Here is a 27,646-nt window from a genome sequence, read left to right on the forward strand (position 1 = left end):
GACTCTAGAGCAGTAATATGATTCAATCATGCTCTGATTATAATGAGTATAGGATCTCACAGTATCCCTCAAACCCATTACAGATGCAGGAAATGAAGCAATATTTAGATATGAAAGATTGAGAGGATTGAAAGGCACAATGGATACACAAGTTATGACAGCAAGTGGGCAGGATGTTTAATTCCAGGTGTTTGGTTTTACATACTTTTCTAACCCACATAACTGAAAAAGATGACACAGGTATTGTTATTAGGCTGTTCTTCTGAGGAACTTCTGCATGGCTCTCTTGATGTCTCTGTTCCTCAGGCAGTAGATGAAGGGGTTCAGCATGGGGGTGACCACAGTGTACATCACTGAGGCCACAGCACTCTTCTTGGGGGAATGTGAAGCAACAGAACTGAGGTATACACCAAGGGCTGTTCCATAAAATAAGCAAACCACTGACAGGTGAGAGCCACAGGTAGAGAAGGCTCTGTACTTCCCAACTGTGGATGACACTCTCAGAGTGGCAGAAACAATTCGAGTATAAGAGAAAAAGATCCCTGTGAGTGGAACACCACCAAGGATAGCACCCATAAAATAGATTAATGCGTTATTGGTGGAGGTGTCAGAACAGGCAAGGTTGAATAACTGAGAAGGGTCACAGAAAAAATGAGGGATTTCCACATACATGAAGAAGGTAAGTTGTGATACCATCAAACTGTGCAGCTGAGAGTACAAAAGACTGATAAAAAAAGACACCAAAACCAGGAGGCCACATAGGCCTGGGTTCATGATGACTGAATAGTGCAGGGGGTGACAGATGGCCACAAACCGGTCATAGGCCATTGCAGTCAAGAGTAGATTGTCCAAACATCCAAAAAGAGTAAAAATAGACATCTGAGTCACGCAGCCCACATAGGAGATGACTCTGCTATGAGTGTGGATGTCCACCATCATCTTGGGGATTGTGGTGGAGGTGAAACCGATGTCAGCTATGGACAGGTTGGAGAGGAAGAAGTACATAGGAGTGTGGAGGTGGGAGTCAGAGCTGACCACCAGGATGATGAGCAGGTTCCCCAACATGGTGACCAGGTACGTGAGGAGGAAGAGCCCAAAGATCAAAGGCTGTAGTTCTGGATCATCTGAGAGGCCCATGAGGAAGAATTCTGAGACACATGTAAAATTTTGTTTTTCTATGTAGCTTGGACACCTTTGAAGAATAAAAGAGGGTTGGAAAAATGGAAACAAGTAAATGGACACCAAGCACTGTGTTCATATTTTGGATTCAAGCAATTCATCTGTGTGGTCACACACCCCACGATCTTCACAATATTCATCAGTGTCTCAAATCTAATTTTCTTAGAAACGTTTCTTCATTGGTTTCCGTGTCATTCATCTCTTTCTATACACACTTTACTTTAGAGACACTCACTTGAAGTATGTTATAAGAACATGGAAATTTAGATATAACAAATCCATGAACACCATGAAATGTAGCCTACTTTTTAAAAGAAATATATTGAAAAGGAAACATTCTTCTCCCTCTAAGAAGAAAAATCATGCTAATTAAAGGACACTTAGAAGTAGTCTTATTTTTTTCAGATAGAATGCAAGAAATTGCCTTTTTTTGGAATATTAGTAAACCTTATAATTGCTACAACTGCAATATCTGGATTCTAAGTTAAAGTCAAATAATCATAATCAGATAGTCTTTTTTTTACTTTTTTTTTTTGAGGAAGATTAGCCCTGAGCTAACATCTGTGCCCATCTTCCTCTAGTTTATCTGTGGGACACCTACCACAGCATGGCTTGCCAAGCAGTGCCATGTCCGCACCCAGGATCCGAACCAGTGAACCCTGGGCGGCTGAAACAGAACGCATGAACTTAACCGCTGCACCACTGGGCCAGCCCCAGAGAGTCCTTTTTTAACGTGCCAGTTATTGTCTGGATTTTCATCTTTCTTTGGTTTTCTGACATCTCTCCTTTGTGGAATATGTGCTTGCAAAATGTGGGTAGTTTTTAAAAGACTTTTGGAGAGAACTCTTATGCACTGTGGGTTGGACTGCAAATTGGTACATCTACTATGGAAAACAGTATGGAAGTTCCTCAAAAAATTTAAAATAGAACTGCCATATGACCCAGCAATTCCATTTCTGGGAGTATATCCAAAGGAACAAAATCGCTATGTTGAAGAGATATCCACACTCCCATGGTCATAGTAGTTTTATTTATAATATCCAAACATGGAAACTACCTAAGTTTCCATCAATAAATGTATGGATGAAGAAAAAGTGATATATATAATGGAATATTATTCAGGCATAAAAAAGGATGAAATCCTGTCATTTGTGATAAAATGGATGGATCTTGATGGTATTATGCTAACTTAAATAAGTGAGACAGAGAAAGACAAATATTGTATGATCTCACTTACATATCGAATCTAAAAATAAACAAACTTATAGAAAAAGAGATCAGATTTGTGCTTACCAGATGCAGGGGTTAGGTATTGGAGGGAATGGATGAAGGTGGTCAAAAGGTTTAAACTTCCAGTTGAAAGATAAAAGTGTACTGGGGATGTAATGTACAACATGATGACTACAGTTAACACTGCCCTATGGTATATTTGAAAGTTGTTAAGAGAGTAAATTGTAAAAGTTCTCATCGTAAGGACAAACAACCATTTCTGTTCTTTTTTTGTCTCCATATGAGATGCTGGATGTTAACTAAAAATATTCTGATATCACTTCACAATATACGTAAATCAAGTTATTATGCTGAACTCCTTACTTATACAGTGCTGGATGTCAATTGTATCTCAATAAAACTAAGGTAAAAATCATTTCAAATATAACTCCTACCCTTAATTTATAGACTTCAAATTTTGATAAATATATTTTGGTAAATGAGCAAAATCATACAGCATCATTGGCCCCACAGATGTCATTAGTGTACAACACATTTCTCAATCATTCAACAATAATTAGCTTAAAAAAAACCAGTTTCTTACAATTTCTACATCTTATGCAGGATTGTATATCAACCCTACATAAACTTGGGGAAACATCTGATGTTAGACACTGTTCTTTCTTTTTTCTGGTCTCCCTTTTGTAGTGGTTTGGTAAAATTGCTTACAAGTATTTTTTATCCTAAGCATTTGCAAATACTGTGTCCTCCTTAATTCCATCTCTCTTATTTACATTTGAAGAATTTAGGACCACGGGAGTTCCCAAAACCAGGTCTGAAACCCAGCCTTCTTATGCCTACTTCATTTAAATCTGTACCAAAACAGGGAGAAATCTCCATGAATCAATTTTCCTTTAAATCAATTCTCCTTAAACACAGTTCTTAAATCAACTCCCTAAAGGCAACTCAGATCTTCATTTTCCTTGACAGGTCACAATGTGAGTTAATTTGGGGCAATGCAAATGAGAAAAGGACAGAGATGGATATATCAAACACCTGGAAAGGTTTCACTTCAGTAAAATGAAGATAATAATTGAACTTACCTTATAGGGTTGTTTTAACAAATTAAATTAAATTAAACATAAACTGCTCAGACCCATGGTTTTCAATCCTAATTTCTTATTGTATTTACCCATGAATATTGTAAAAGGTACCAGTGCCCTGGCCACAGACTAGAACCGGTTAAATAATAATCCCCATACATGCTGTTCTTAGTGGTCTCAACATACAGCCAGGGTCAAGAACAATGCCTTAGAACATTGCCAGGCACTTAGAAAACGTTCAGTTACTATCACCCACTTTTGTTATACTTTACGCCAAACGTCTATATTAAATACATAAACATTTAATAATACCTTCTTCAAACTCTTATTTGATATAGATTTCAAATATTACACATAAGACTAAGTTTTTCTTAAATCCCTGCGTGATTCTATTGCCCTGAACACTTGTCTCCCCAAACAACAACTGTTGTTACATATTGGATCTAAACATGCTTATTTACTACAACATTGTGTTTAATATTAGATATAATACTTTAACTGATATGTAGGATTACTAAGGAATGAACTTCATTTTATGTATTAATTCCTTATTTCAACAATCCTATAACAATTCCTTTGCCTCATCCATTTCATACAAGTGAGAATTTCTATATGATAGTTGCATGGAGGACAGTTGTTTTTGTCGTAAAAATAAATGCCAGTTAAATTTTACTGTTTCTTGCCTACATTTGTTTTCCTAACAGAAAAATCAGTTGCTATCAACTACATGCTATTATCAAAGTATAGAATCAGGTATATCAACAAGTATCTAACTTGATACCTCCATGATAGTCATTCCATGATAGCTCCATGTGAAAATTCACATCTTAGATGGGGAATAATAATTCCACATTTTAAATTTTCAAATTGAGCTGTAAAGTACATTACTATTAATAGAAAATCCCATAATCCATAGGCTTTCCATATTAGTGCTGTAAGCACCCCTAAAACCACTGTTTCATTACCCTAATTAACAGAAGTGTGTATAAATCCTTCAACCTCTTTGTACTCGTGTTCTTGATGTGGAAATGATGAGAACAACAGTCGTCTCCAGAGATGTGTGGAATCCAAGGGGGGGAGAACTTAAGAAATAGTTGGCTGTTGTTTTGTAGCAGGAATTGGAATCATTACAGGAACAGTGGGTTTATTGATGAAATGCAACCCTAAGAAGTTTTTAATAACCTTTTGTTTGATTATATGGCAGAGAATCTGAAGGCTCTCTTGTCTCAGGACACTAGAAATCCTAAAGTGTGTCTCAGCCCACACAACAAAATGTACCTTCCTGTTCTCATTCTGCCTCTTCCTTTTCATACTTATGAAAATCACTATGACAGTTTCTGAATAATTGAATTTTGCAGATGCTATTTAAAATAATAAATCTTATTGAATGTCTGTGACATAAACACAAACAAGTGCTATTTTATTTTGTCTTTTGACCTCTGAGACATCCATTAAATGGATGAAGGCACAGACAAGAAAGCTCCAGTTGTGCAACCTATAGTGTCTATGCTCTGTTTCTTGAGCCAAAAAAGAGTCTACTCACTATCTAACATATTTTGTTTCTTCTTGCTGTTGTTGCCTACTCTGTGACAAAGATGATGTAAGATCTAAGGAATCAGAAGTGAATGCGATTCAGTCATTTTCATCCAAGTACTCAATGTCTACTTGTATAAGAACAAAAATAAAGTGTTCTGTCAGGTATCCTTTGAAAACCAAATCATCAGATCATTGAATATTTTGGTTGAATGGTATGAATGAAGCTTATTGTTATCAATATTAATAATAACAATGTATAAATTTTTTGCCCTTATATATACCCATCACATTTTAATTGCATAAATGATCCCTTGTCCATTTAGTCCTTTCTCAGTGGAGTGCTATCAACTAGGAATCAACTCGGATGACAGTGGTGAGGCTCAGACATATTAAGAGCTTGCTCCAGGTCACTAGATAAAAAATAGAGCAGACAGGACTTAAAATTACATTATGTATCTCTGTAGCACATGCAGTTAATGTCTTCACTCTGTTAAAATCCAGAACATTTAAGGTGGAGATCCATAGGTCTTAACCAATGACTCATCTATTGTACATCTTTTAATTGCTTCCTGTTTCCTGATGGAAACTGAGGATGGATCTGAGACATGATGTTACATCTCCCTTTGAAACAGAGAAGCCTTAAATTATAAGAATGGAAGAGGAAGTGGACAGCTGAGGCAAAATCCAGGAGCAGAAGCAAGAGAGAGATCTGCTCTAAATTGTCAGGATCCAGCTCTTTCTGTGATCCCTGCCTGTGACCTCAGCCATCCTTCCTATAGTTCAGGCAGCAAGTGCCAGGCATTGCTCTCCACTGTGGTCTACCAGTACCCTCCAAGGAGAAGAACACAGTGAGCAGCGGGTGTCTGTATGAAATGACCAAAGAAGGGGTATGGCTGGTCGGGTTTGCAGAAGGAAAATTCAGGCCAGGGGCCCTATGTCTAGAGTCAGACTGTTTGATTGAAACCTGGCTTCATCTCATTCTATCCCAGATTAAGTTAGATTAAAAGTCTAGAATCCTTTCCTCATCTGTAAAGGAACAATAACATGCGCACATATATCTTAGGGGTGTCTGTGCAGATGAAATGAAACAAGTCATACATAGCATTTAGTTCAGAGCCTAGCACCTGAGAATCTTTAATAAAGGTTAATGATACCATGTACAGGGTCTTCTTGCATCATCCCCCACTCATCTTCATCATCACCTTTATGAATCATTTTGGAGTGCTTAGAGGACAGATTAGAGGGGCTCATTTCCTGCTCCAGTGAGAGAGATGGTTATGGGGGCTAGAACCGCTGTGGGAGGAAAGCTGAACTCTGAATGAGAGTTCCCAGATCCCAACCAGAGCCAAGAACATTAACTGCATAGGCCTCTGAGCTGAAATTGCATATTAGTGCCCTTAAGTCTAGCTACTACAACTGTCCTACTTATCCTGATGGTAAAGAACAATGCTCTCACAGCCTTTCCTATATCAAGTATCTGCAAGGACACTCACTGGACTGTGCTGCTTCTATGTGTGGGCGTGATGATGGGATGATTATCCATCATTGTTTCAATGCCTGATGAGTAGAGAAGGCTCAGGCCCTGTTCTCTGGACTGGCAGGAAGACAGAGTCAGGCATAGACTCCTGGATGCATACAATACCTCTGGGAAGAGAAGACACACATATAATACCTACTGTACTGAGATCAGCAAACTGAAAGTTGGGAGAACACAGGCTGATTATTTAGAGCTGTGTGGGCTGGAGAGCTCAATGCGCAGAGCTCATAATTAGACGAATTGGTCCATGTTATCCCAATCCCTGAGGATTCGTTAAGAGTAATGGAATAGGATCATAGGAAATGTAAATCTCCACTTCTAAGGAGGAATCTCACTTATAATCTTCCTTCTGAATTTCAGGTTTCATACATCTTAATAAAAAATTTAGACTTACATTTTAAATTAACATACATCAACATGTGAGTTTATCATCATCAAATGCACTCAAATGACCAAGTAATTGAGGGAGAATTAGGTCTTGTATATCAAGAATATGACAACATTTCCATTTTCTCAGTTAATATTTGTGTTTCTAAGGATAACTTTGTTTTTTATGTCGTGGAAAGATCACTTAACATGAGATGTATCCTCTTAACAAATTTTGAAGCATTCACATATTATTGTTGACTATAGGTACAGTATTGTACAGCAGATCTCCAAAGCTTATTCATCTTGCTTGAATGAAATTTTATGCCTTTAATTAGTACTTCTCCATTTCCCCCTACTGCCAGCTCCTGGCACATACATGAGGTAAGTGCAATCAAGTAATGTTTGTCTTTCTGTGATTGGCTTATTTCACTTAGCATATTATCCTTAAGTTTCATCCATGTTGTTGCAAATGTTAAGATTTTTTTCTTTTTGGGGGGTGAATACTATTCCATTATATATATAATATTTTCATTATATATATAATCTGTATATATTCAATATATATATATAATGATACAATTTTCTTATCCATTTATGTCTCAATGACATTTAGGTTAATATTTCTAGATCTTGGCTTTTGTGACTAGTACTGCAATGTACATAGGAGTGCTACTATCTCTTTAATGTCTTGATTTCAAGTCTTTTGGGAAAATATGAAAAAGTGGGATTACTGGATGATGGGTCAGCTCTACTTTTCATTTTCTGGGGAACCTCCTAACTGTTTTCCTTAGTGGCTAAGACATTTCCTATTTACACCGACAGTGTGCAAATGTTCCAGTTTCTCCACATCATTGCCAACACTTATCTTTTCTTTTTTGTCGCTGAGGAAGATTTGCCCTGTGCTAACATCCAGTGCCAATCTGCCTCTTTTTGTATGTGAGCCGCCACCACTGCATGGCCACTGACAGATGAGTGGTGTAGGTCTGCACCCAGGAAATGAACCTGTGCCACCAAAGTGGAGCGAGCTGAACTTAACCAGTAGCGCACCAGGCCTGGCTTCTTCTTCTTTTTTTATAATAGCCACCCTGACATGGGTGATGTGATACCTTAGTGTGGTTTTGATTTGCATGTTCCTGATGAATAGTGGTATTGAGAATCTTTACACATGCTTGTTAGTCACTTGTATGTTTTCTTTGGAAAAATGTTTATCTGAGTACTTACTCATTTTTTAATAACCCAAGTTATTAGTTTTCTTACTAATGAGTTGTAAGAGCTCTTTATATATTTTGGAGATAAACCAATTATCAGACCTATGGTTGACAAATGTTTTCCCCCATTCCATAGGTTGCCTTTTGCTGATGAGGAATCTGAAGTGCACTAAGTTGCAACAGGTCTCAAATTGTTGGCAAGATCTAGGTGAAGTTTTGTCTTCAAATTCCATAGGTTATCTATTATCTGTGAGGCCTTTTCCATATCAAAGATAGTAGCACCAGTCCTACATAGTTACTCTGGACCTTTTGGCATATTTCCATTGAGGCTTTCCTCTAATGCATGGTGTTAATCAATTAGTAGCACTCATTATAAAAGTTGAAGTTTAAAGAGAAAAAAAGAATATATTACCACTGGGAAGAATATAAAATGAGATATCAAAAGGTAACAATACTGTACTGCTCAGGGTTTTCAAGAGAAACAGAAGCAACAGGATATGGATAAAGGTATATATAGAGAGAGATTTGTTTTAAGAAATTGGCTCATGTGATTGTGGAGGCTTGGTAAGTCCAAATTTTGCAGAGTAGGCCAGCAGGCTGAAGATTCAGGGGAGACTTTCAGTTCAAGTTCAAACCCTGTCTTCTTTCAGGATTTCTTCTTCATCCAGGATGTCAGTCTTTGTTCTATTAAGGCCGTTGTCTGATTGGATAAGGCCTGCCCACATTAGAGAGAGTCATCTGCTCTATTCAAAGTCCACTAAACTAAATGTTAATCTCAGCCAAAGAAAATTTTTACAGAAACATCCAGAATAATGCTTGACCAAATATCTGGGCACCATGACCCAGCCAGGTTGACATATAAAATTAACCAATACAATTGCCTTGGCAAATTCCAAGGGCTTTTGCCCATTACTTAGGTTTTCAGAAATGGAGACATAGCCTCATCACTGTTTCAGAGTACATCAGACTCAAACTGTCTCATTTCAGTTCATTCAAACCAAAGATTCAAAACCCTAGTTTAGTCATTTTTTAATGGGAAGTATTTCTTCTCACTGGGTGGTATGGCTCCAACCTCTGTAAAGGGCATTCCTTTCTCCGGTATCAAAGTTCCTGATCAGCAAAGTTGGTAGATGATTGACCTTAATGCAAAAGGCCAAGCAAATTAAACTAGTTAGTAGACAGCCTTTCAGAGAGCTCCAGATAACTGCCTCAGAAACTCTGTGAGATATCTCTAAAGGAAAGATGGGTACCCATAGATTGGACACAGATGATAGCTGAAAGACAGATTTGTTAGGACAAGAGACAGGGAAGAACAGCTTCAAAGTGAAGTCCTAAACATACTGTTAATAGTGACAGGAAAGAGCCACCCTTTGCTGAAGTAAAGTATAGAAGGATGAGTTTGAAGTTAGGTGACAATATCTTATTAGCCAGCACAGATAACTACTTGTATACTATGGAAGGAGAAGATATGTGAAGAAATATCAGGAAATGTTGTGAAAAATCACAGTGGCTGTAGTGAGGGTGAACTTTTTCATATCATCCCTCTTGTGAGCTAGTAAAACTTACTTTAAGAACTTCAGCATCTGCTCATGAGCAGTAAAAGATCCAAACACACTAGTCATCTTTGAATGAAATATGTGATTCAATCAGTAGTTTACAACCTTGGTTATAAATGAGAACAAACTGGGATAATTTTTAAATCTTCATGCTAAGGCTATACCTCAGTTCAATTAAATTATAATCTGTGGTGAGAAGTAGTCAGCAATATTTCTAAAAATCTCCAGGGGAACCCAACATGAAGCCAAAGTTGAGGACCAGTTACATGCATCCTTACACATATCATGCATTAAGAGATCTGAAAGATACAAAAGCTATATATTCTAATTTTAGATTCAAAGAAACTATCATATCAAGTTCTGCCATACTTACCCCAAAATTATCCTCTCAAACATTGGTGTTTTTAACCTCATTTGGTTCTGTGATGGTTTGTTCCAGAAGAAATGAATGTAAATAATACAGTCATCAAAACAAGTGCTTACGTATTAGGTCTGTGCTTGTTTCTTCACATGTATCATTATATGTCATCTTCAGAACATTTCTTTGAGATATTTTCTCCTATTCACTCCACTTTCAAAAGAAGAGACTGAGATTGAGTTGGACTCTAACTAGGCCACCTGACACTAACTTTGCTTTCCTGTGTTTTCATAAGAACAGTGATGTGATTTTCAACTTCAAAGGAGGAATATAGGTTTAAAGTTGGTTTGTTCAGATGATTAATAGAAGTACACCACCAAAGATAACTGAGTTGTTGCTTCATTCTTTATGATCCTTCCTTCATCCTTTTCTTTCCTTCCTTCCTTTATCTGACCTTTATTTCTCATCATCGCAATTTTGAGATATACCCTCTAAGATCCCAAATCATGTAATAATGAATACAATAGAATCAAAGTTGTTTTCTTGGGTGATTTAATTTATTTCTTCTGAGACTCTCTGGAGGCGCCATCAGGAATCATAGTTACACACGTGTGGAAGGTATTGAGAACCTATTTTACTTTTTCAGAACAATCTTGATAGAATCGAGTCTGCAGGGAAGGATGGAGTAGTAGATGCTGTCAATATTCCTCACACATTCCCTGGATCCTTGTACCCTCTTCACTGAGTGACTGCCTATGGCCAGCCCCAACTGGAACCCACTTTGCCCAATATGTGGTGGCAGAAGTGATAGGGAATTATTGCCCATCAGAGACAGCCATTGAGCAAGAAATGTGGGGTATGCCATCTCCTTGACCTTTAAGCAGGACTAATTCTGAGGTTTAGATTTGTACCATTTTCCAGAATTTCTCCCGCAGGATGAAAACTGCTCAATCACAGTGGTAGCTGATCTAATGCAAGCTTTATTGGATGTGTTTTCTTCCATGTATCTTTTCTCCTCTCTCCCATCCATGTTCCTTTCTCCTTACAACAAGTGCTTGCACATAGATTCTTGGCTCAGTGTCTGCTTCTGTGGGAACCAAAACCAATAGAGATGATAAAGACTGTGATGTATCAAGACAATATCATGAATGGATTTAGGGACTTTAAGGAAGAAAAAAAGAAAGTAATTATTGCAGACATGGTAAGGACTGCAAAATTGCTCAAATATTATAATTTGTTAAAGATAAAAGACTTATTTGGTATGACTTTAATTCACTGCGATTCCTTTAGGTCTAACCTAATGTGCATTTATCATCTACTGTGGACAATTTGAGGAGGAGACCAGAGAGATACAAATGATTGCAATACAGAGAGGTGAGCATAATAAAATTGATGTGTAGTAGATTCTTTGGAAAACAAAGGTAAATGTTTTCAACTCCCCTTGAGTAATTCCAGGAAAAACTCTTTGGACATTTATTCTTTAACGTTTTTACCAAGGTGTAATTTACATACGTGGAATTCATCCATTGATAACGTAAATTTAACAATTTTAATAAATGTAGGTTTATGTGACCATTAGCAAAATCCAGTTTTAGAATATGTCTATCACTTCAAAAATTTCCCTTGTGCCCAATTACAGTTAATTCCCACTCTTACCAGAGCCCTAGGAAACCACTTATCACTTTCTGTCTGTATAAATTTGCGTTTTCTAGATGTTTTGTACAAATAGAATCATACAATATGTGGTCTTTTGTATCTGGCCTCTTCTACTTAGCATATGTTTTTGAGGCTCATCCATGTGGACGTATATTTCAATATTTTCTTCCTGTTAATTGTAGAGTAGTATTCTATTGTATGTATATACCACATTTTGCTCATCCAGTTACCAGTTGACGTACATTTGGATATTTCCAGTTTGGGATTAATACGGATAATGCTACTAAGAACATTTTCTGTGTTGACATGTTTCTGTGTTGACACACATTTTCATTTCTCTTGGGTAGATACCTTGGAGTGCAATTACTGGGCTGTATGGTAAACTTATGCTTAACCTTTTAAGAAACTGCCCAACTATTTTCCAAAGTTGCTGCACCAATTTATATTCCCACTAGGAAAGCACGAAGGTTCCAGTTTTCTCACACATTTGCCAACACTTGTTATTTAGGAAAAACTTCTAATAAGAGAATATGTTTGAGTGTTGAGGAACAAATAATGAATAGAATTTAACTAGAGAATGGGTTTGGGTGACATTCAAGAGACATTCAAGAGTGAGGCGTATCATCAAGATATATGGAACTTATGGCTGAGACATCAGAAATAAGATTGGATGTGTAGATGGAGGACAGATCATTGAGAGTCTAATTTGACATACTAAATATTTTAAAAGCGATTGAGTACCAGAGCCATGCTATAATCATACATATAACACGAGGAATTTAGGATTTCCCTGAGTAGGAGAAATTAGAGGCAGAGGGAATAATTAGAAGGTTGTGGAAGTAGTTCAGGGGAGAGATGATGGGTACCTGACCTAAGCCAGTAGCAGTGAGATGAGTAGATTTTTTTTTAAGATTTTTTTTTCCTTTTTATCCCCAAAGCCCCCCAGTACATAGTTGTATATTGTTCAGTGTGGGTCCTTTTAGTTGTGGCATGTGGGATGCTGCCTCAGCGTGGTTTGGTGAGCAGTGCCATGTCCGCGCCCAGGATTCGAACCAACGAAACACTGGGCCGCCTGCAGCGGAGGGCGCAAACTTAACCACTCAGCCACGGGGCCAGCCCCAAGATGAGTAGATTTTTGAAGAAAGATGCCATAAGTTTGGTGGATTAAAATGACACAAATACATTATCTTACAATTTTGGAGGTCAGAAGTCTAAAATGTATAAGCATATCTGCCTACCTTCTGGAGGCTCTAGAGGAGAATATGCTTCTTTGCCTTTTCCAAATTTTAGAAGACCCCTGCATTCATTGACTTGTGGCCCCTTCCTCAATCTTCAAAGTCAACAGTATAGCATCATCAAATCTCTCTCTAGCCCTCCTATCTTCTTCTAAGGACACCTGTGATTACATTGAGCCCACTAAGATGATTCAGAATAACTTTCCCATCTCAAGATCTTTAACTTAATTAGACCTGTAAAGTACCTTTTGAAGTCTAAGGTAACGCTTTCACAAATTCCAGAGTATAGTACATAGACATCTTTGGGAGGCTACTATTCAACCTACTGTGAGATATATATGTGTGTGTGTTAGAATTTGCCAGTAATTGATTTATAAGGCCTTGAACTGAGAAAGTGTCACAGCACTCCCTGTTGATTTTCATTGGGCAGATCATCTCATGGTCCTGGCTTATGTAAAAGTAAGGCCGCAATAGACAGGTCTGCTTTGCTGGCAAGTAATAGAAGAGAATTTCCTGATTCATCTGAATATAACCAAACAGAGGCTCAGCTGGACACTGGACACAGGGGTTCCAACGCTAAGTAGATTTCCTTTCAGATTATCATCCTTATTTTCTCAGACTGGCTACCCCCAGGTGAAAAGAAACTCAGAAGGCAACAGCTCTCACAACTCACACCTCATAGCTTCAGTACTAAAGAGGAACTAGTTTTAACTCCTCATGTGTAAAAAAACATTTCCAGAAAAGAATTCTAACTGATACAATTATGTCCTCTACCCACCTTGGATCAATCAACTGTGGTCAAGAGATAACGTTACTGGCAGTGCCTTCACAACCACATGTGTTTGTTCAATTTGTCAAACCTATTTTTACTGAGTATTTACTATGTGTCATTCATTATTTTAGGCTCAATTATGCAGGATAAAGAGTATCACAAGTGTGGGGAGTGCAGGTTGTCATCTTATAAAGGATGATTTAATAGACCTCATTGAGAAACTTACATTTGTGAAACAGTGAATGACCTAGATGAGTGCATATCTGGGGAAAGAGTGCCCCCAGCAGAAGGTGAGGCTAATACAGAGACCCTGAGATGGGAGGTTACTTGGAGAGCATGTGGCTGGAGCAGAGAGAGTGAGGGGAGCACAGTAGAAGAGATAGGCAGATATCAGGGGCTGATCCTGTGAGACTGTGTCTGCCATTGAAGGACTCTTGCTTTCATTTACTCTGAATGATATGGGCAGTCATTGCAGGGCTGTGAGCAGTCGAGTGATGTGATCTGACTTAGCATTTTAAAAGATCATTCTGACTGCATGGTTGAGAATGGATTTTAGGGTATGGGGAAGCCTGCTTGGAACTGAATTCAACAAACCAGGTCAGATATAGGAGGCTAGGACCCAGGGGAATAGTAATGTAAGGGTTGAGAGGCAGTCAGTTGGGCCAAGAAGATTTGCTCTTAGTCAGGATATGGGTGTGAGAGAAAGAGAAGAGACAAGAATGACTCCACGGTTTGGAGCCTGAACAACTGAAAGAATGGAATTGCATCCATTGAGAAAGACAGGGCTGTGGGTGGAGCAAATTTGGGAAGGAAAGGGAATATCAGAAATTAGTGTTTGAAATGTTAAAATTGAGATATTCCAAATGGAAAAATATTATATAATTCCCCTTATATGAGGGAACAAGAGTAGAGAAATTCATAGACACAAAAAAGCAGATTGGTGGGTCCCAGAGGCTACGGGAGGGAGAATGAGTATTATTTAATGAGGACAGAGTTTCAGTTTTGGAAAATTAAAAGTTCTAGAGACAGATGCTGGACATGGTTGTTCAATAATGTGAATGTACTTAATGCCAGGTGTACAGAATTGTACACTTCAAAAAGGTTGAAATCCTACTTTATATGTTATACAAATTTAACCACAAGAAAAAAGATGAAGTAACACAAACTAATGCAGAAATATTGTGAGATTTCTTTCAGATGAATTTTCAATATCATTATAAAATAAAGCATGGTTGGGATTTTTTAGATAAAAATTTCAACTTTAGACCTCCACAGACTTTACCAGGATTTCTAACCCACCACAATATTGACATTTTGGTCTAGGCTGTCCTGTTTATGGTAAGATTTTTGACAGACCCCTACCATCTACCCACTAGAGGACAGCACTGAGTTGTGATAATCAGAAATGTCTCCAGACATTGCCAGTTGTCCTGGAGGCTGAAACATCAACCTGACTGAGAACAACTTGCATAGTCCATGGGTGCCAGAGTTGATAGTGTTAGCTTTTAAAGAGAAGAGAATCAGAGGAAAAGCAACATTTTAGGGAACACAAAACATTGGTTGAATCTTGGAAAGCTTGAGTTGGGGATCATACAGAACACCTCATTGGTGCTATTTTCTCAGAGGTCAAACGTATAGGTCTGGTGATCATCTGTCTCCCTGGCTGACAGTATGAATCAACTAATTGTATAGAAAAAGGGAGAAGTTCCTGTTGAGAGAGTCAGGAGTTAGAAAGAGAAGCTGATGCTTGGCCAAATCCTACCCATGATCCTTCAGTTCTCAGTTATAAGGCCCACTGGATAAGGCTCTCATTGGACTCTATACCATCTATCACAACACTAGCAACCATGGTAATTAAATAATTACTTCCATTTTAATATTTTAATATTGACTGTCTCTTAAAAACCTGTACCTGAACTTTGAATCCCATCCCTTCATTATTTTTGGCGGGATTTACACCATCACTTATCCCTTCCTTATCCGGCAGACATTGCTATGTCTGCATGCAATGTTAAAATTTCCAGTGTCTTGGGAATGATCCACATTCCCATTTCTTTCAATGAAAATGAAACTCACTCCTAGACTCGTACTCACCTTTCGATATTGCTCCAAACTTTTGAAGAATTTTGTTACTTCCATTTCCACTCTGCTCACTCTCTCTTCATCCAGTTCACCTGGAGTCTTTCTACCTCCATCCCAAATTGTTCTCCCTGAGGTCTGCAGTGACTTTATGTACTCAATAAATTCTCAGGGATATTTTCACTCTTCAAATACTTGATTTTTCAGTATCCATGTCACTACTGGCTGTCTTCTCATTCTGCATATAGGGACATTTCTCAGGCATTTCATTTTTGTGCCAATGAGCCTCTGAAGGTCAAATCTATTGGGCTCCAAGTTCTGTCTGACAGGCATTGTGTTATAACTCAGTTCTCTGATGATCAATTCTTCCTAGAGAAGCTCAATAGCTCCAATGATGGGGACCATGGTCACATCTGTGCTGAACCCCTGCATCTACAGCTTGATATACCAGGCTCAGTTTTCTGTTGCTATCTAAGAAATTACCACAAGTTTAGTGGCTTAAAACAATTTACTTTTTTTAATCTCATAGTTCCGTAGGTTGAAATTCAGGCTTGGTTTAACAAGGTTATCTGGTCAGGGAATCATAAGGTGAAAATCAAGGTGCCAGACAGGCTGAATTATCATCTGGAAGCTCTAGGGAAATTTTGCTTCTAAGCTCATTTGGGTTGTTAGCAGAATTCAGTCCTTTGTGGTTGTAGGACTGAGGCCCTGTATTAGTTTCCCATGGCTGCTAGAAAAATTGCCACAAACTAAGTGGCTTAAAACAACAAACATTGATCACCTTACAGCTCTGGAAGTCAGAAGTCTAAAATGAGTCAGCAGTGCTGCATTCCTCCCAGAGTCTCTAGGAAAGAACCCATTTCCTTGTCTTTTCCAGTTTCTAGAGCCTTCTGATATTCCTTGGTCTCTCGCCCCCTTCCTATATCTTCAACGATAGTAATACTGTCAATCTCTCTCTCTTTCTCTCTCATTTGCTCCATTTTCACATCTTCTTTTTTCACTCTAATCCTCCTGATGTCCTCTTTCAAAGATCCTCATGATTACATTGGGATTAAGCCACTTTGAGAATTCATGATAAGCTACCCATCTCAAGATCCTTCATTTATTCACATCTGCAAAGCCATTGTGCCACGTAAGGTACATATTCAAAGCTTCTGGGGATTCTGGAGTTGGCATCTTGGAGCTCTATTATGCTGTCTGCTACAGTCCCTATTATTTAGTAGCTGTTAACTTAGGGATACCAACTCTGAGAGGCCCCCTGTGCTCCTTAACACATTACCGCTTCCTTCTTCAAGCAAACAATGACATGTCAAATCCTTTTCATGCTTCAAATTTCCTACTTCCTCTCTTTGACCAGCTAGTGAAACTCTGGGTTTTTAGGGCTCATATGGTTATATTAAGATCACCCAGATAATTACCTATTTTAGGGTCAAATGCATTGGGACCTTAATTTCAGCTACAAAATCCCTTCCTAGAGGCACCTAGATTAGGGTTTGATTGAATAACTGAAAGAAAATCTCATTCCAAGGGCTGGGAATCTTGGAGAAACATCTTAGAATTCTGCATGGGAGCCCTGGGAATATTCCTAGGCAGAACATCCTGTTGTCCATCATGAATTTGGGACTTACATGGATCCTATAGGTAGGTAGCAATAGTAAAACCTAGCTCATCTTTCAATAACTTTGCTTCTTGCTCATTATTCCTTGGGCATCTACAAATTTATCTTTATACATTAGGAAAATCAAGTTTTCCTTATGTAATTTCTTTAGCAGTTTCTATCATCATGATATCTAAAAATTTCTGTCTTGATTAATGTCCTACATCTACGCCAGTGAGTACTAAACTTAGACTTGAAGCATTTCTAGGTGTCCCACGAAAGAATAGTATTCTCAAATAATGATAATGATCACAATTATGATAATAATAACAATGATCTAAAAGCATCGCTTGCTAAATTTTAGTTTGGTTCTATGATTGAGTGTGTCTTTACTCACATTGCTTCTGTTGATGCATTTTTATTTCTGCACACATGATGATGCACACCATTATAATACTAAAAGAGCCAACGTTTATTAATTATTTGCCATGTGCTAGATTTAATACTAAGCTTACATTCATTATGTGTAACAAATTAAAGACGAATACAGTTTCTCTCCCATAAAGAGACAATGTCCATTTCTTCTCTCTTTTAATGAGAAATGGCCAGTGACTGGACCAATGGAGTTCAACAAAAGTGATGCTGTCTCACCTACAACATTAAGTTATAAAATCCTTGGCCTCTTTGAATATTTATTCTGGCAGCACTAAGCCACCATATAAGAATTCTGACTACTCTGAGACTGGCATGCTGGAGAGGACATATGTAGCTGCTCTGGTAACAGTCTCAGCTAAGGCTACTTTCCAGTTCTCCCTGCTAAGGCATCAGACATAGGAGTGTCACCCTCTTGGACTTCTCAGCCAGCCAAACTGCTAGCTGAACAGCACCATGTAATGTAGAGCAGAATTGCTGAGCTCTTCCTGAACTCCTGACCCAAAAAATCATGAGAGAAAAGTAAAATGATTCTCGTTAAGCCATTAAATTTTGGCTTGGTCTGTCATGTGGGAATAAATAGATGAGATATTACCTTATTTGATTCTCACTTTTTAAAAAATATTCTGCAAAATTGTCGTTTTTATTGGCTCCATTTGTAAAACTAAGAAACTGATGTTTTGAGAAGCTGGCTAACTTACCCAAAGTTTACAGAGGTAGTAAGTAGTTTCAACTGTCATTCAAACTTAGCATCACAGGTTAAGGTTCAAGACAGGAGACATGACATTTCTCATGAGAAGAATACCAAAGAATTTGGGTACCCTGTCTTAAAACTGCCACAATTTGAGTCTATAAGGTTTTACTGAGGGAGCTGCATGGAGAATCACAGTGTGACTGAACAGCTCTTAATTTGGTAAGACATAGAAAGAAACAGAGAGAAAAGAAGAGAATGGTAAACCTTTCATCTGTTCTAAAAGGCAGTCACTAGATTGCACTGTCCTTATCTTCTATCCATGATGCAGATGGCATTCCATCTTTCTGGACTTTATGGCTCTACCTGTGGCTCACCTGAACCTGCACTCCTTCCCTGCCAGTGTCCCTACAATTGTCCCCAAGTCTTGACTTCATTCTATCCCCAAAAGAAATCAATTCCCAAAATTAAGATCTTTCCATTTCTAGGGAATCACATCAGAGCAAACTACAACCTCCATTACTCAACATATCCAATTCTCTCTTCTCTATGCCCAATCCTAAGAGAGCAAACTCTTGGGGAGAGACTGGAAACAGATGGTTCTTCTATCTCATATATTGTTCAACCTATCGCCCTCTTGGCACCAATTTTACAATCTACAGTTTCTGCATGCTGGAGGGAGGGAGGTCCATGGTGGCCATCTCTCATCTAGCATGAAAATATTTTATATCCTTACACATACATGCATATATAACCACAGAAAATGTGTGATTTTGTATTGTGTTTTTTAACTAGATGGGATTGTATTGATTATATTGATTTGTTGTTTTTCCTTATCAACATGCTGCATAGTATTCCAATGTATGCTTGTCATGCTTATTCAGTTATTTCCCTATTGATGGGCATGCAAGGATAGGATTAACTTGCAACTGGATTTTTAGTATCTCTAGGCTTATTTCCCAGGTCACTTGGAATCAGGATACTAAGTCTTGTTCAAGATAGAAATGAAGTATAACTATGTAATAACTTACCATGTGCTGTTTGAAATACAGAAACCTCCCTTGTATCTCCCATATCGGCTTTTCTGCATCGTTCATTCAAAATTTATAGATTGATGATCCAAAACTGGGTTGCATAGCTTGGTTTTGACTCTGTGACCAATGGGGCTTAACTGACCTTTCAGTGCACTCATGCTTTTACTTCCCTGACACTGAGATATCTGCACTTAATTTGATGGTTTATAATTGGAAGATAATACACATCCTGGCCTTCTGAGAGAAGTATTTGGATATGCATGGATGTCTTGGATCCTGTTTTGTTTTCCTGTACTTTATTTTTCTCATTTTACTATATTGTCTGTTGTTTTAAAGTCTACAAGAAGTATACGTTTTGCTCACTTTTAGAATTCTAATGTGATTAACAAAGAAGAAATGCCTAACTGACATCTACCAGTGAAGTTGCCATTTCAACCCAAATTATTCTATGGAGAATACATCTGCCCCTCTATCAAGGCATTAACCAGTGAACTTTCTTCTATAGTGGAATTCTGTCTGGTATCTTGTTTACCACTTAATGCTGGGTTCTTACACAGTACTTGACCTAAATCACTCAGTAAAGATATTACTAATTAATTAATTTGTGACATCTAGGTGAAAAAACACATTCAAAATCTTTCAGATCCACTAAGGTGACTTACTGATTCCTTGTTTTTTCCATTTTCTTTTAAGGACTATCAACTTGAAGAACAGAGGTCATTGGGACTTTCCAGGATTTGTTTTCAAAGTCCTAGGACAGTTTTTCCTAGAGTGCTTGATCTTTTGGCATGCTTTTAAAAGTAGACTCTCAGGATCCATCATCTGTGTCTAGGTATATACTCAAGAGCATTGAAAGCAGAAACTCAAATAGATTATTGTACAGCAATGTCCATAGCAGCATTATTCACAATAGCCAAAATATGGAAACAACCCATGTCCATCAACAGATGAATGGATAAACAAACGTGGTATATCAATACAATGGAATATTACTCAGGCTTTAAGAGGAAGGAAATTCTGACACATGTTGTAGCATGGTCATACCTTGAAAACATTATGCTAAGTGAGATGAACCAATACAAAAGCACAAGGATTATACAATTTTGATTAGGTGAGGTACCTGGAATAGGCAAATTCATAGAGACAGAAATTAGAATAGAGGTTTTCAGGTGCTGGGGGGATCAAAGAATGAGGAATTGTTATTTAATGGGTATAGAATTTCGGCGTGGAATGATAGAAAAGTTCCGTAAATGGATAGAGGGAATGGTTGCACAACATTGTAAATGTGCTTAATGCCACAGAATTATATACTTAAAAATGGTTAAAATGGTAAATTTCATTACATATATATATATATATACACGCAACAGAATAATGTAAATAATGTAAATAAATGATAAAACAAAACTGTTGTAATATTCATTTTAGAGTACATCCTCAGGCCCTTCTCCTGGAGATGTTGACCAGGTAAGTCTGGGATGAGATGGAAAGCTATATATTAGCAAAAGCCTGAGTTGATCACTTTGAAAAAGCAAAAATGATGAAACATTGCCCCAAGACATTGGTTCTGGATATATATAGACCATTAAAATTTGGAATTTGTTAAAAATCAAACTTGTCACACTCAGACTCAGACCTACTGAGATAGAAACATGGTGGTACGACTCACAAACCCTCAAGGTGATCCTGGTGAAGGCTAAAGTTTGAGAAGCATTACCCTAGTGAATCGTAGGACCCTTCACTACTTAGCCATCTTCCTGATGAGGAAACTGCAAGTCAGAAAATGCTGACACTTGTCCCCAAGAGAAAATACAAGAAAGACTAGTGTGATTCTTCCCAGAGGAAAAAGACCCAGGAGGCAGGAATCAGAGCTGGCCCCACTGTTATGTTAATCTCTCAAAGATAAAGAATTAGCTGGTCAGACACCCCTTTCTCTGTGATCCCTGCCCTTAAAGAATCAAACTGATCAGGGAATGGGAGATCCATTGATCCATTTGTCTAAGAAGGTTCAGTGGGGATTCAACCCTCAGGGCCACAAAACTTGTAACACATCAACTTATAGTCACCAAGGTTTCCATGTGCCAAGTTCAAGACACTCGTGTTTTCTCCAGAAATAATCAGCCAGGCCCTGTAACACAGGCCTGGCTCTGTATCCCTGCTCTTTTAGAGGAAAGATCTTTCTTCAACAGCCATCTTCCATGAGAGGGAGCTTCAGAGGAGTTAGTCTCTGTGGTGGGCCCACATTTCCAAACATGCATAGCCCAGTGAGTGTTGTGGGAAACAGGAAAGAGGTAGCCAACTGGAAAGAATCTTGACATCATAGCGCTCCCAAAGACGACATTGTGCAGTGATACAGTTATCAGTCTGAGATATACAAACAGATGCTTCCAGATACCGATAGAGCTTTACATCTGTCACAGTGAAGTCTTTCTCTCTTCTTCTTCTTTTCTCCTATTATCTGGCCCAACAGTTCTAGAGACTCCATCTTCACTCAGCCTACACAAATGTTTCTGATTTCTTTTCTGTCACCTTCATCTGCTTGGGAACATCTCCCCCTTCTCCAAAAGGATCTGTTCTTACCCTTCCATCTGCACTCTTACCCAGTGAGAACTTCAAAAGAGCAGGGTCTCCGTTCCCTGGTATCTAGGGCTGCAGTGTATGAATACTGGGGTGGGGTAGGTAAGAGAGGGAAAGTGAAGGACATAGGAAAGTCCAACATCCAGTCCCCTCTTAATATCCAATACTTTGAATCTGGGGACATTCTGGGAAACATTAAAACTCACACATCCCTTCCCTATAGTCCCTTTTCATTCCACTTAGGTGTCAGGCCTCATTCTTAAGGAGGGACAGGAAATCAGTAGCAATATATTGGAATCATTTCTTCACTTCTTTTGGACTTTGTTCCTCTTCCTCAAAACAAGTGGTTTGGCCCCTTCAATGTTAATGATGTGAGAATTCCCAAGAAAATCTCTTTGCCTTTAGATTTGCCTCCCTTAAATCCATCTTTCACTCCATGTACAAGGGAAAATTGTGATACAGATCATGTTACTCCTTTGGCCACAGATCCTCCATAGCCTCCATCCTTTAGCCATTATTTATTTCAATGTTGCCAGATACGTGATCCCCACCCATCTCTCTAACCTCATTTTTCACCATTCTCATCTCTCACTTTATGCTTAAGCAAAATCTAAAAGCATTCCGTCTCATGTTGCTTCTTGCTTATGGGCCTTTTCACTTGCTCGCTTCTCTCCCACAAAAGCCCCTACTCAGTCATCCCTTTAGATAACTCTTTGCCCATAATTTTCTTCTTCCAGGAATCCTTCCCTGAATCCCTTACTCCAGGCTAGATTTGGGACTTCTTTCTCTATGTCATTCTGCAGATGGCCTTCCTCTTAGGATTTAATTCACTGTAGTACAATGACTAGTTTCTGCATCCATCTTTACCTCTTGAAGGTGGGCTCCCTGAGAACAAACACCACACCATTAATCTTTGTGTCCCCAACAGCGTACATGTAGCTGGAGCCAAAGAAGCCCTTCTCGCATAATGGCTTCCAGGACTTTTTCTCTGACTGACAAACAGTCTATCTCAATTCTTCTCTCTTTCTGGCATATCTCAGAAAAATTATGTGCTAACACTAGACCCTAGAGACAGAATAGGACATATTTATTTGGTGCATGGATAAGGGGGGAGTGTAAGTGACAAATGGCTGTATCCTCCACTTCTAATTTCTAACCTCTCTTCCTAAGGTAAAAGGTGTGTAATGTGTGGAAAACTTCTTCCTAGGAGGAATGTTATTAGTCATAATTTCATGACACATTTGGATCATAATTTGGCCACTGCTCAAAACTCAAGCGAGACTTTATGAAAGAAGTAATCATTGCAGTGGATTTGAATTTTGAGAACCTAAGCACAAACCCTGGAGAAGCCAGACCCACAGTTTTGTCCACCAGAACAAGATTGATTCTTATGATTTCTCTCCTTAGTATTCATTATTTTTTCACTGAATATTATTCATTGTCTCAATCTTTTTATTTGGCTTGAGGAAGCAATATTTGACCATAGTAGGAAACAAACCATCTCTGTGGCCAAATAGTTATCTACTTACTTTTACCAAGCACATCTACTTTCTAAACCTTGAGGATTTGCATAGTCTGTACATCTCTTTCTCAGGGTAAGCAATATCCAGCTGAAAACATATTCCAGCTTTGGAGGCTGACTCCTTCTTTAAAGATTTCTCAAGTCAGAAAAGGTCATAAAAAGAATTTTGAGTGCTATCCTCTACAGTGCTCATTAAACATGTAAGAAGAGACATTGAACCAGGATATGTACATATGAGTCCTCAAGGGTGAGGGCCAGACACTAGGCAATGCTTAGAGTAGCACTAGGGGGAGGGATAAAGAGGGGGCATTCGTCCAGTTTCTGCCCATCCTCTGGCTCTCTCCTTTCCAGGTCTTTTGCCAGAGATAAAGGAATGAGTATATTCATCAACATTTCTTCTATTGCTCTCTCCTGGAAACTGAATCTTCAACTGTTTGAAGACAGAGTGTAAAGAAGGCAGGTTCTCCTCATTCAGGGCTGGACGGTATTTATCATATTCACACAGAAGTAAAAGGACTGAGAATATGAATGTTGAGGTACCTCCAGGAAGGGAATTTGGAAGATGATGAGTGTCTTCATTTATAATCCCAGAAAAATAACTGTGTGACAATTGATTGCTTGCAAAATTTCTTGTCAATGTGTAATTGGCCTATTTAGTCTCTCATTTACCTCCTGTTTTTACTTCTAGATAATTAGGACAGAAATTCAGGGACATCCAAGTAGGTATCTCAGACAAAGGCTGTGGAAAAGCAGTTTCTGACACTTCTATGGGTAAAGATTTCAAATGAGAGAATAGGCAGATTCAAGAACAAGAGAAAATAGGCTAAATCGTTGGGACCAGGGATGGGTCAACATTTTCTATAAAGATTGAGAAGACACACTGGATACTTAATCATCAGAAATTTATATTCATTTTCTGTCTCCCTTTCCAGCTTTCTTCGACCACCATCATCTTTCTTTTATCCTTTCCATACAGTAATCTCCTGGAGGCAAGTGTTACTGAAACTTTTGGAGTCATAAACACCCAGGAACTTTTGAAAAGCTGCAGCAATGGAAAAATATTGAGTTCTAGGCTCATCCATTTATTAGTAAGTCATCAAACCAATGGGGTGGATCTCCTGTGTGCAAAGAACTCAGCTGGTATTGAGACCTGGAGAGGTCAGGAATCGCCTGAGCAGGTGAAAGCTGTGCCAAGTATAAAATAACAGATAGGAATTAGAGAAGAACGTAGAAAGAAGTTTAGGCAGAGGGAGACGGTCTTGAAAATTGTGGGGAAATAAGAGAGTATGACACATCTGTACAAAGGGAAGCTTTTAAGAATGATCAGAATTTAGTTTAAAAGTTGAGAAGTGCTGAGAAATAATGCTGGAGGGTAAGGATGGAGCCGTGATACACCAAGGAGTTTGCACATTTTCAGAAGGTGGAAGGAAGGTGTTCTAAGAGTTTTACATAGGGAAGTGATACAATCAGATTTCCATTTTGGAAATATCAGTCAGGTGACTGTGTAATCAAGTGGAATTCAATGTGAGCCTGGAGACCAGGAAGGAAGCCCTGCAATAGATCTAGTAATAAATGAAATTGTTTTTCCTCTTTCCCAATGCAATTGATGCCATTAACATGCACAGCACACTCCAGGGAAGACCCAGAATCTTAGGTCTTTCACACACAGACTCTGCTATTCTGTTCAATAAAACAAATTGGAATGCAAGAGAGCAAGCCACATTCATTAAAAGTCAAGGGAATCTTTTATAAACTATCACACTTTAAAGATGCATCATGACAATTACTTAGAACATCTCCCAACTGATCAGAAAACACCAGAGATGATTGCAGATTGCCCATCCCCCAAAGGGGCAGAACAAAGGTGTTCATCCATAGGTAAACAATTTGCATATGATATGGCCATTTTTATCACTCCAGAGACACTATCTGCTTTTGTTTCTCATGCCTAAAAAGACTGACAATGATGACAGCCAATTGTGGCCTATTTACTTTCTAATCAGGGGCATTACAGAATAGCAACTGTGTAAAAATACTTCTAACAAAACAAACAAAACACTGAAGATCATTTTATGATCTTATGCTGTTCCTTGTCCCTAGGTATAGGATCCATTCCTCTGTGTCTGAGTACAGAACCCTCAGGACCTGAAGTAGACAGAGTTAGAGTGTAGGTAGGCTTGGCATGAGCGCTCCAGTCTTCCCAGCCCCATTCTAAACATCACTCTAATGTGATTGCCATGTCTGACCCTCATTCTTTAAGGCTTATATATAAATATATTTGTGCAATTTCTCTCTCCCTTCAGTATTTAATGAGCACCATAGAAGATTTTACTCTAAATTCTGTTTGTGACCTTTGTAGTATCTTACCTTATCATACTGAAATGGTTTAAGCCTTGATATCCCTGCTTTCTTTGGATGGTTTCACCAATTCCTTAACTTCACAGATGAAGAGCACTTTCTCAAGTGGCAAATGCCCACAAAGCATCTGGCCCTGTTCCTGCAGAATGTTGATGGTTCCTGGTACACAGAGCATTAAGCATTTGTGAACGTGGTTTAGTATTTGGTGAAAATATTTTCTTTCTTTCTTTTTATTCCCCTTGAGAAGTAAGCCTACATTCTACTCATCCTGAAATACTTTCTCAAATTTTCTCACTTCTGAGACATGTCTGACCTTTTTCTGAGTCCCACACAAGGTAGATAACCCAAATCAACTTACTGAGCTTCCCTGGACCTTGTGTTCCACATTTGTGTTAGAGCGAGTATGGACCATTCTATCTCTAAGGTCCAAAGTTGCTCTTAACTTTTACATTTATCATTATAAGCCAAAGATAAAGAGGATGAATGAATGTCCCAGAGGCCAATGGACAGGGGTTGATCAACACTAAGAAATGTTGCTTATAACACATCACAGAATGTAGGATTCCACAGTTTTGTTATGTAAAGGTGTTTATGCCCAATCTTTCACTTCAAGAGGTAAAAATGTAGAGATACTATAGATTCTGTATGGTGTCTATTTCATGTTCTTTCCCTTTGTCAATCATCTAGCTGTTTGTGTCAGCATCATGGAACCAGGAAATCAAACAAACATTTCAGAATTTTTACTCCTGGTATTTTCACAAGACTCAGAGCGTTAACCCATCCTATTCGGTCTGTTCATGTCCATGTTTGTGGTCTCCATGCTTGTGAACCTGATCATCAATCTGGTCATCAGTTCTGAATCCCATCTCCACAACCCCATGTACTTCTTCCTCTCAAACTTATCCTTTGCTGACACCTATTTCACCTCCACCACTGCCCCAAGATGCTGCTGGATATCCAGACACAAAGTAAATCTATCACCTAACTAGGCTGCATCACCCAGAGGAATTTTTTTTCCATGGCTTTTGGAGGGCTGGACAATTTTTTCCTCACTGTTATGGCCTATGACAGGTTTGTGGCCATCTGTAACCCCCTGCACTACACAGTCATCATGAACCCCTGCCTCTGTGGCCAGCTGGTTTCTGTGTCCTGGTTTATAAGCTTTCTGTAGTCCCTGACCCATAGTCTGCTGATGTTGTGACTGTCCTCTGTACCAATTGGATAATACCACACTTTTACTGTGAACTTGCTCAGGCCCTCAGGCTTGCTGGCTCAGACACACTCATCAATCACATTCTGCAATACATAGTGACTGGCCTTCTTTGCATGTTTCTCTGCTCAGAGATCCTTTTCTCCTATACACAAATCGTCTCCTCAATCCTGAGAATCCCATCAGCTGATGGAAAATATAAAGCATTTTCTAGCTGTGCATCTCACCTGTCAGTGGTTCCTTTATTCCGTGGGGGAGGCTTTGCTGTGTATCTCAGTTCTAACGCATCTTCCTGTAGAAGCATGATTGCCTCGGTGATGTATACCATGGTCACCCCAATGCTGAACCCCCTCATCTATAGGATCTGGAACAGGGACATCAAGAGTGCTCTACAAAAAGTCCTCAGGAAAATTCTCTAGGTTCAGTGA

At 38.6% G+C, this 27,646-nt stretch overlaps 1 protein-coding gene and 1 pseudogene across 1 annotated transcript; one reads left to right on the forward strand and one right to left on the reverse strand.

Moving 5' to 3' along the window:
• Positions 1-249: 249 nt before the first annotated feature.
• LOC106827783 (olfactory receptor 7E178-like) lies at positions 250-15,857 on the reverse strand. Its single transcript, XM_014835851.3, has 2 exons — positions 15,813-15,857; positions 250-1,248 (listed from the first exon to the last, which is right to left on the reverse strand). Exons 1-2 carry the CDS (start codon positions 15,855-15,857, stop codon positions 250-252), a joined length of 1,044 nt encoding a protein of 347 aa, XP_014691337.2.
• Positions 15,858-26,712: 10,855 nt separating this feature from the next.
• Positions 26,713-27,646, forward strand: LOC106827797 (olfactory receptor 7D4-like; annotated as a pseudogene).

Source organism: Equus asinus, chromosome 20, assembly GCF_041296235.1.
Source record: "Equus asinus isolate D_3611 breed Donkey chromosome 20, EquAss-T2T_v2, whole genome shotgun sequence".
NCBI lineage: Eukaryota > Metazoa > Chordata > Mammalia > Perissodactyla > Equidae > Equus > Equus asinus.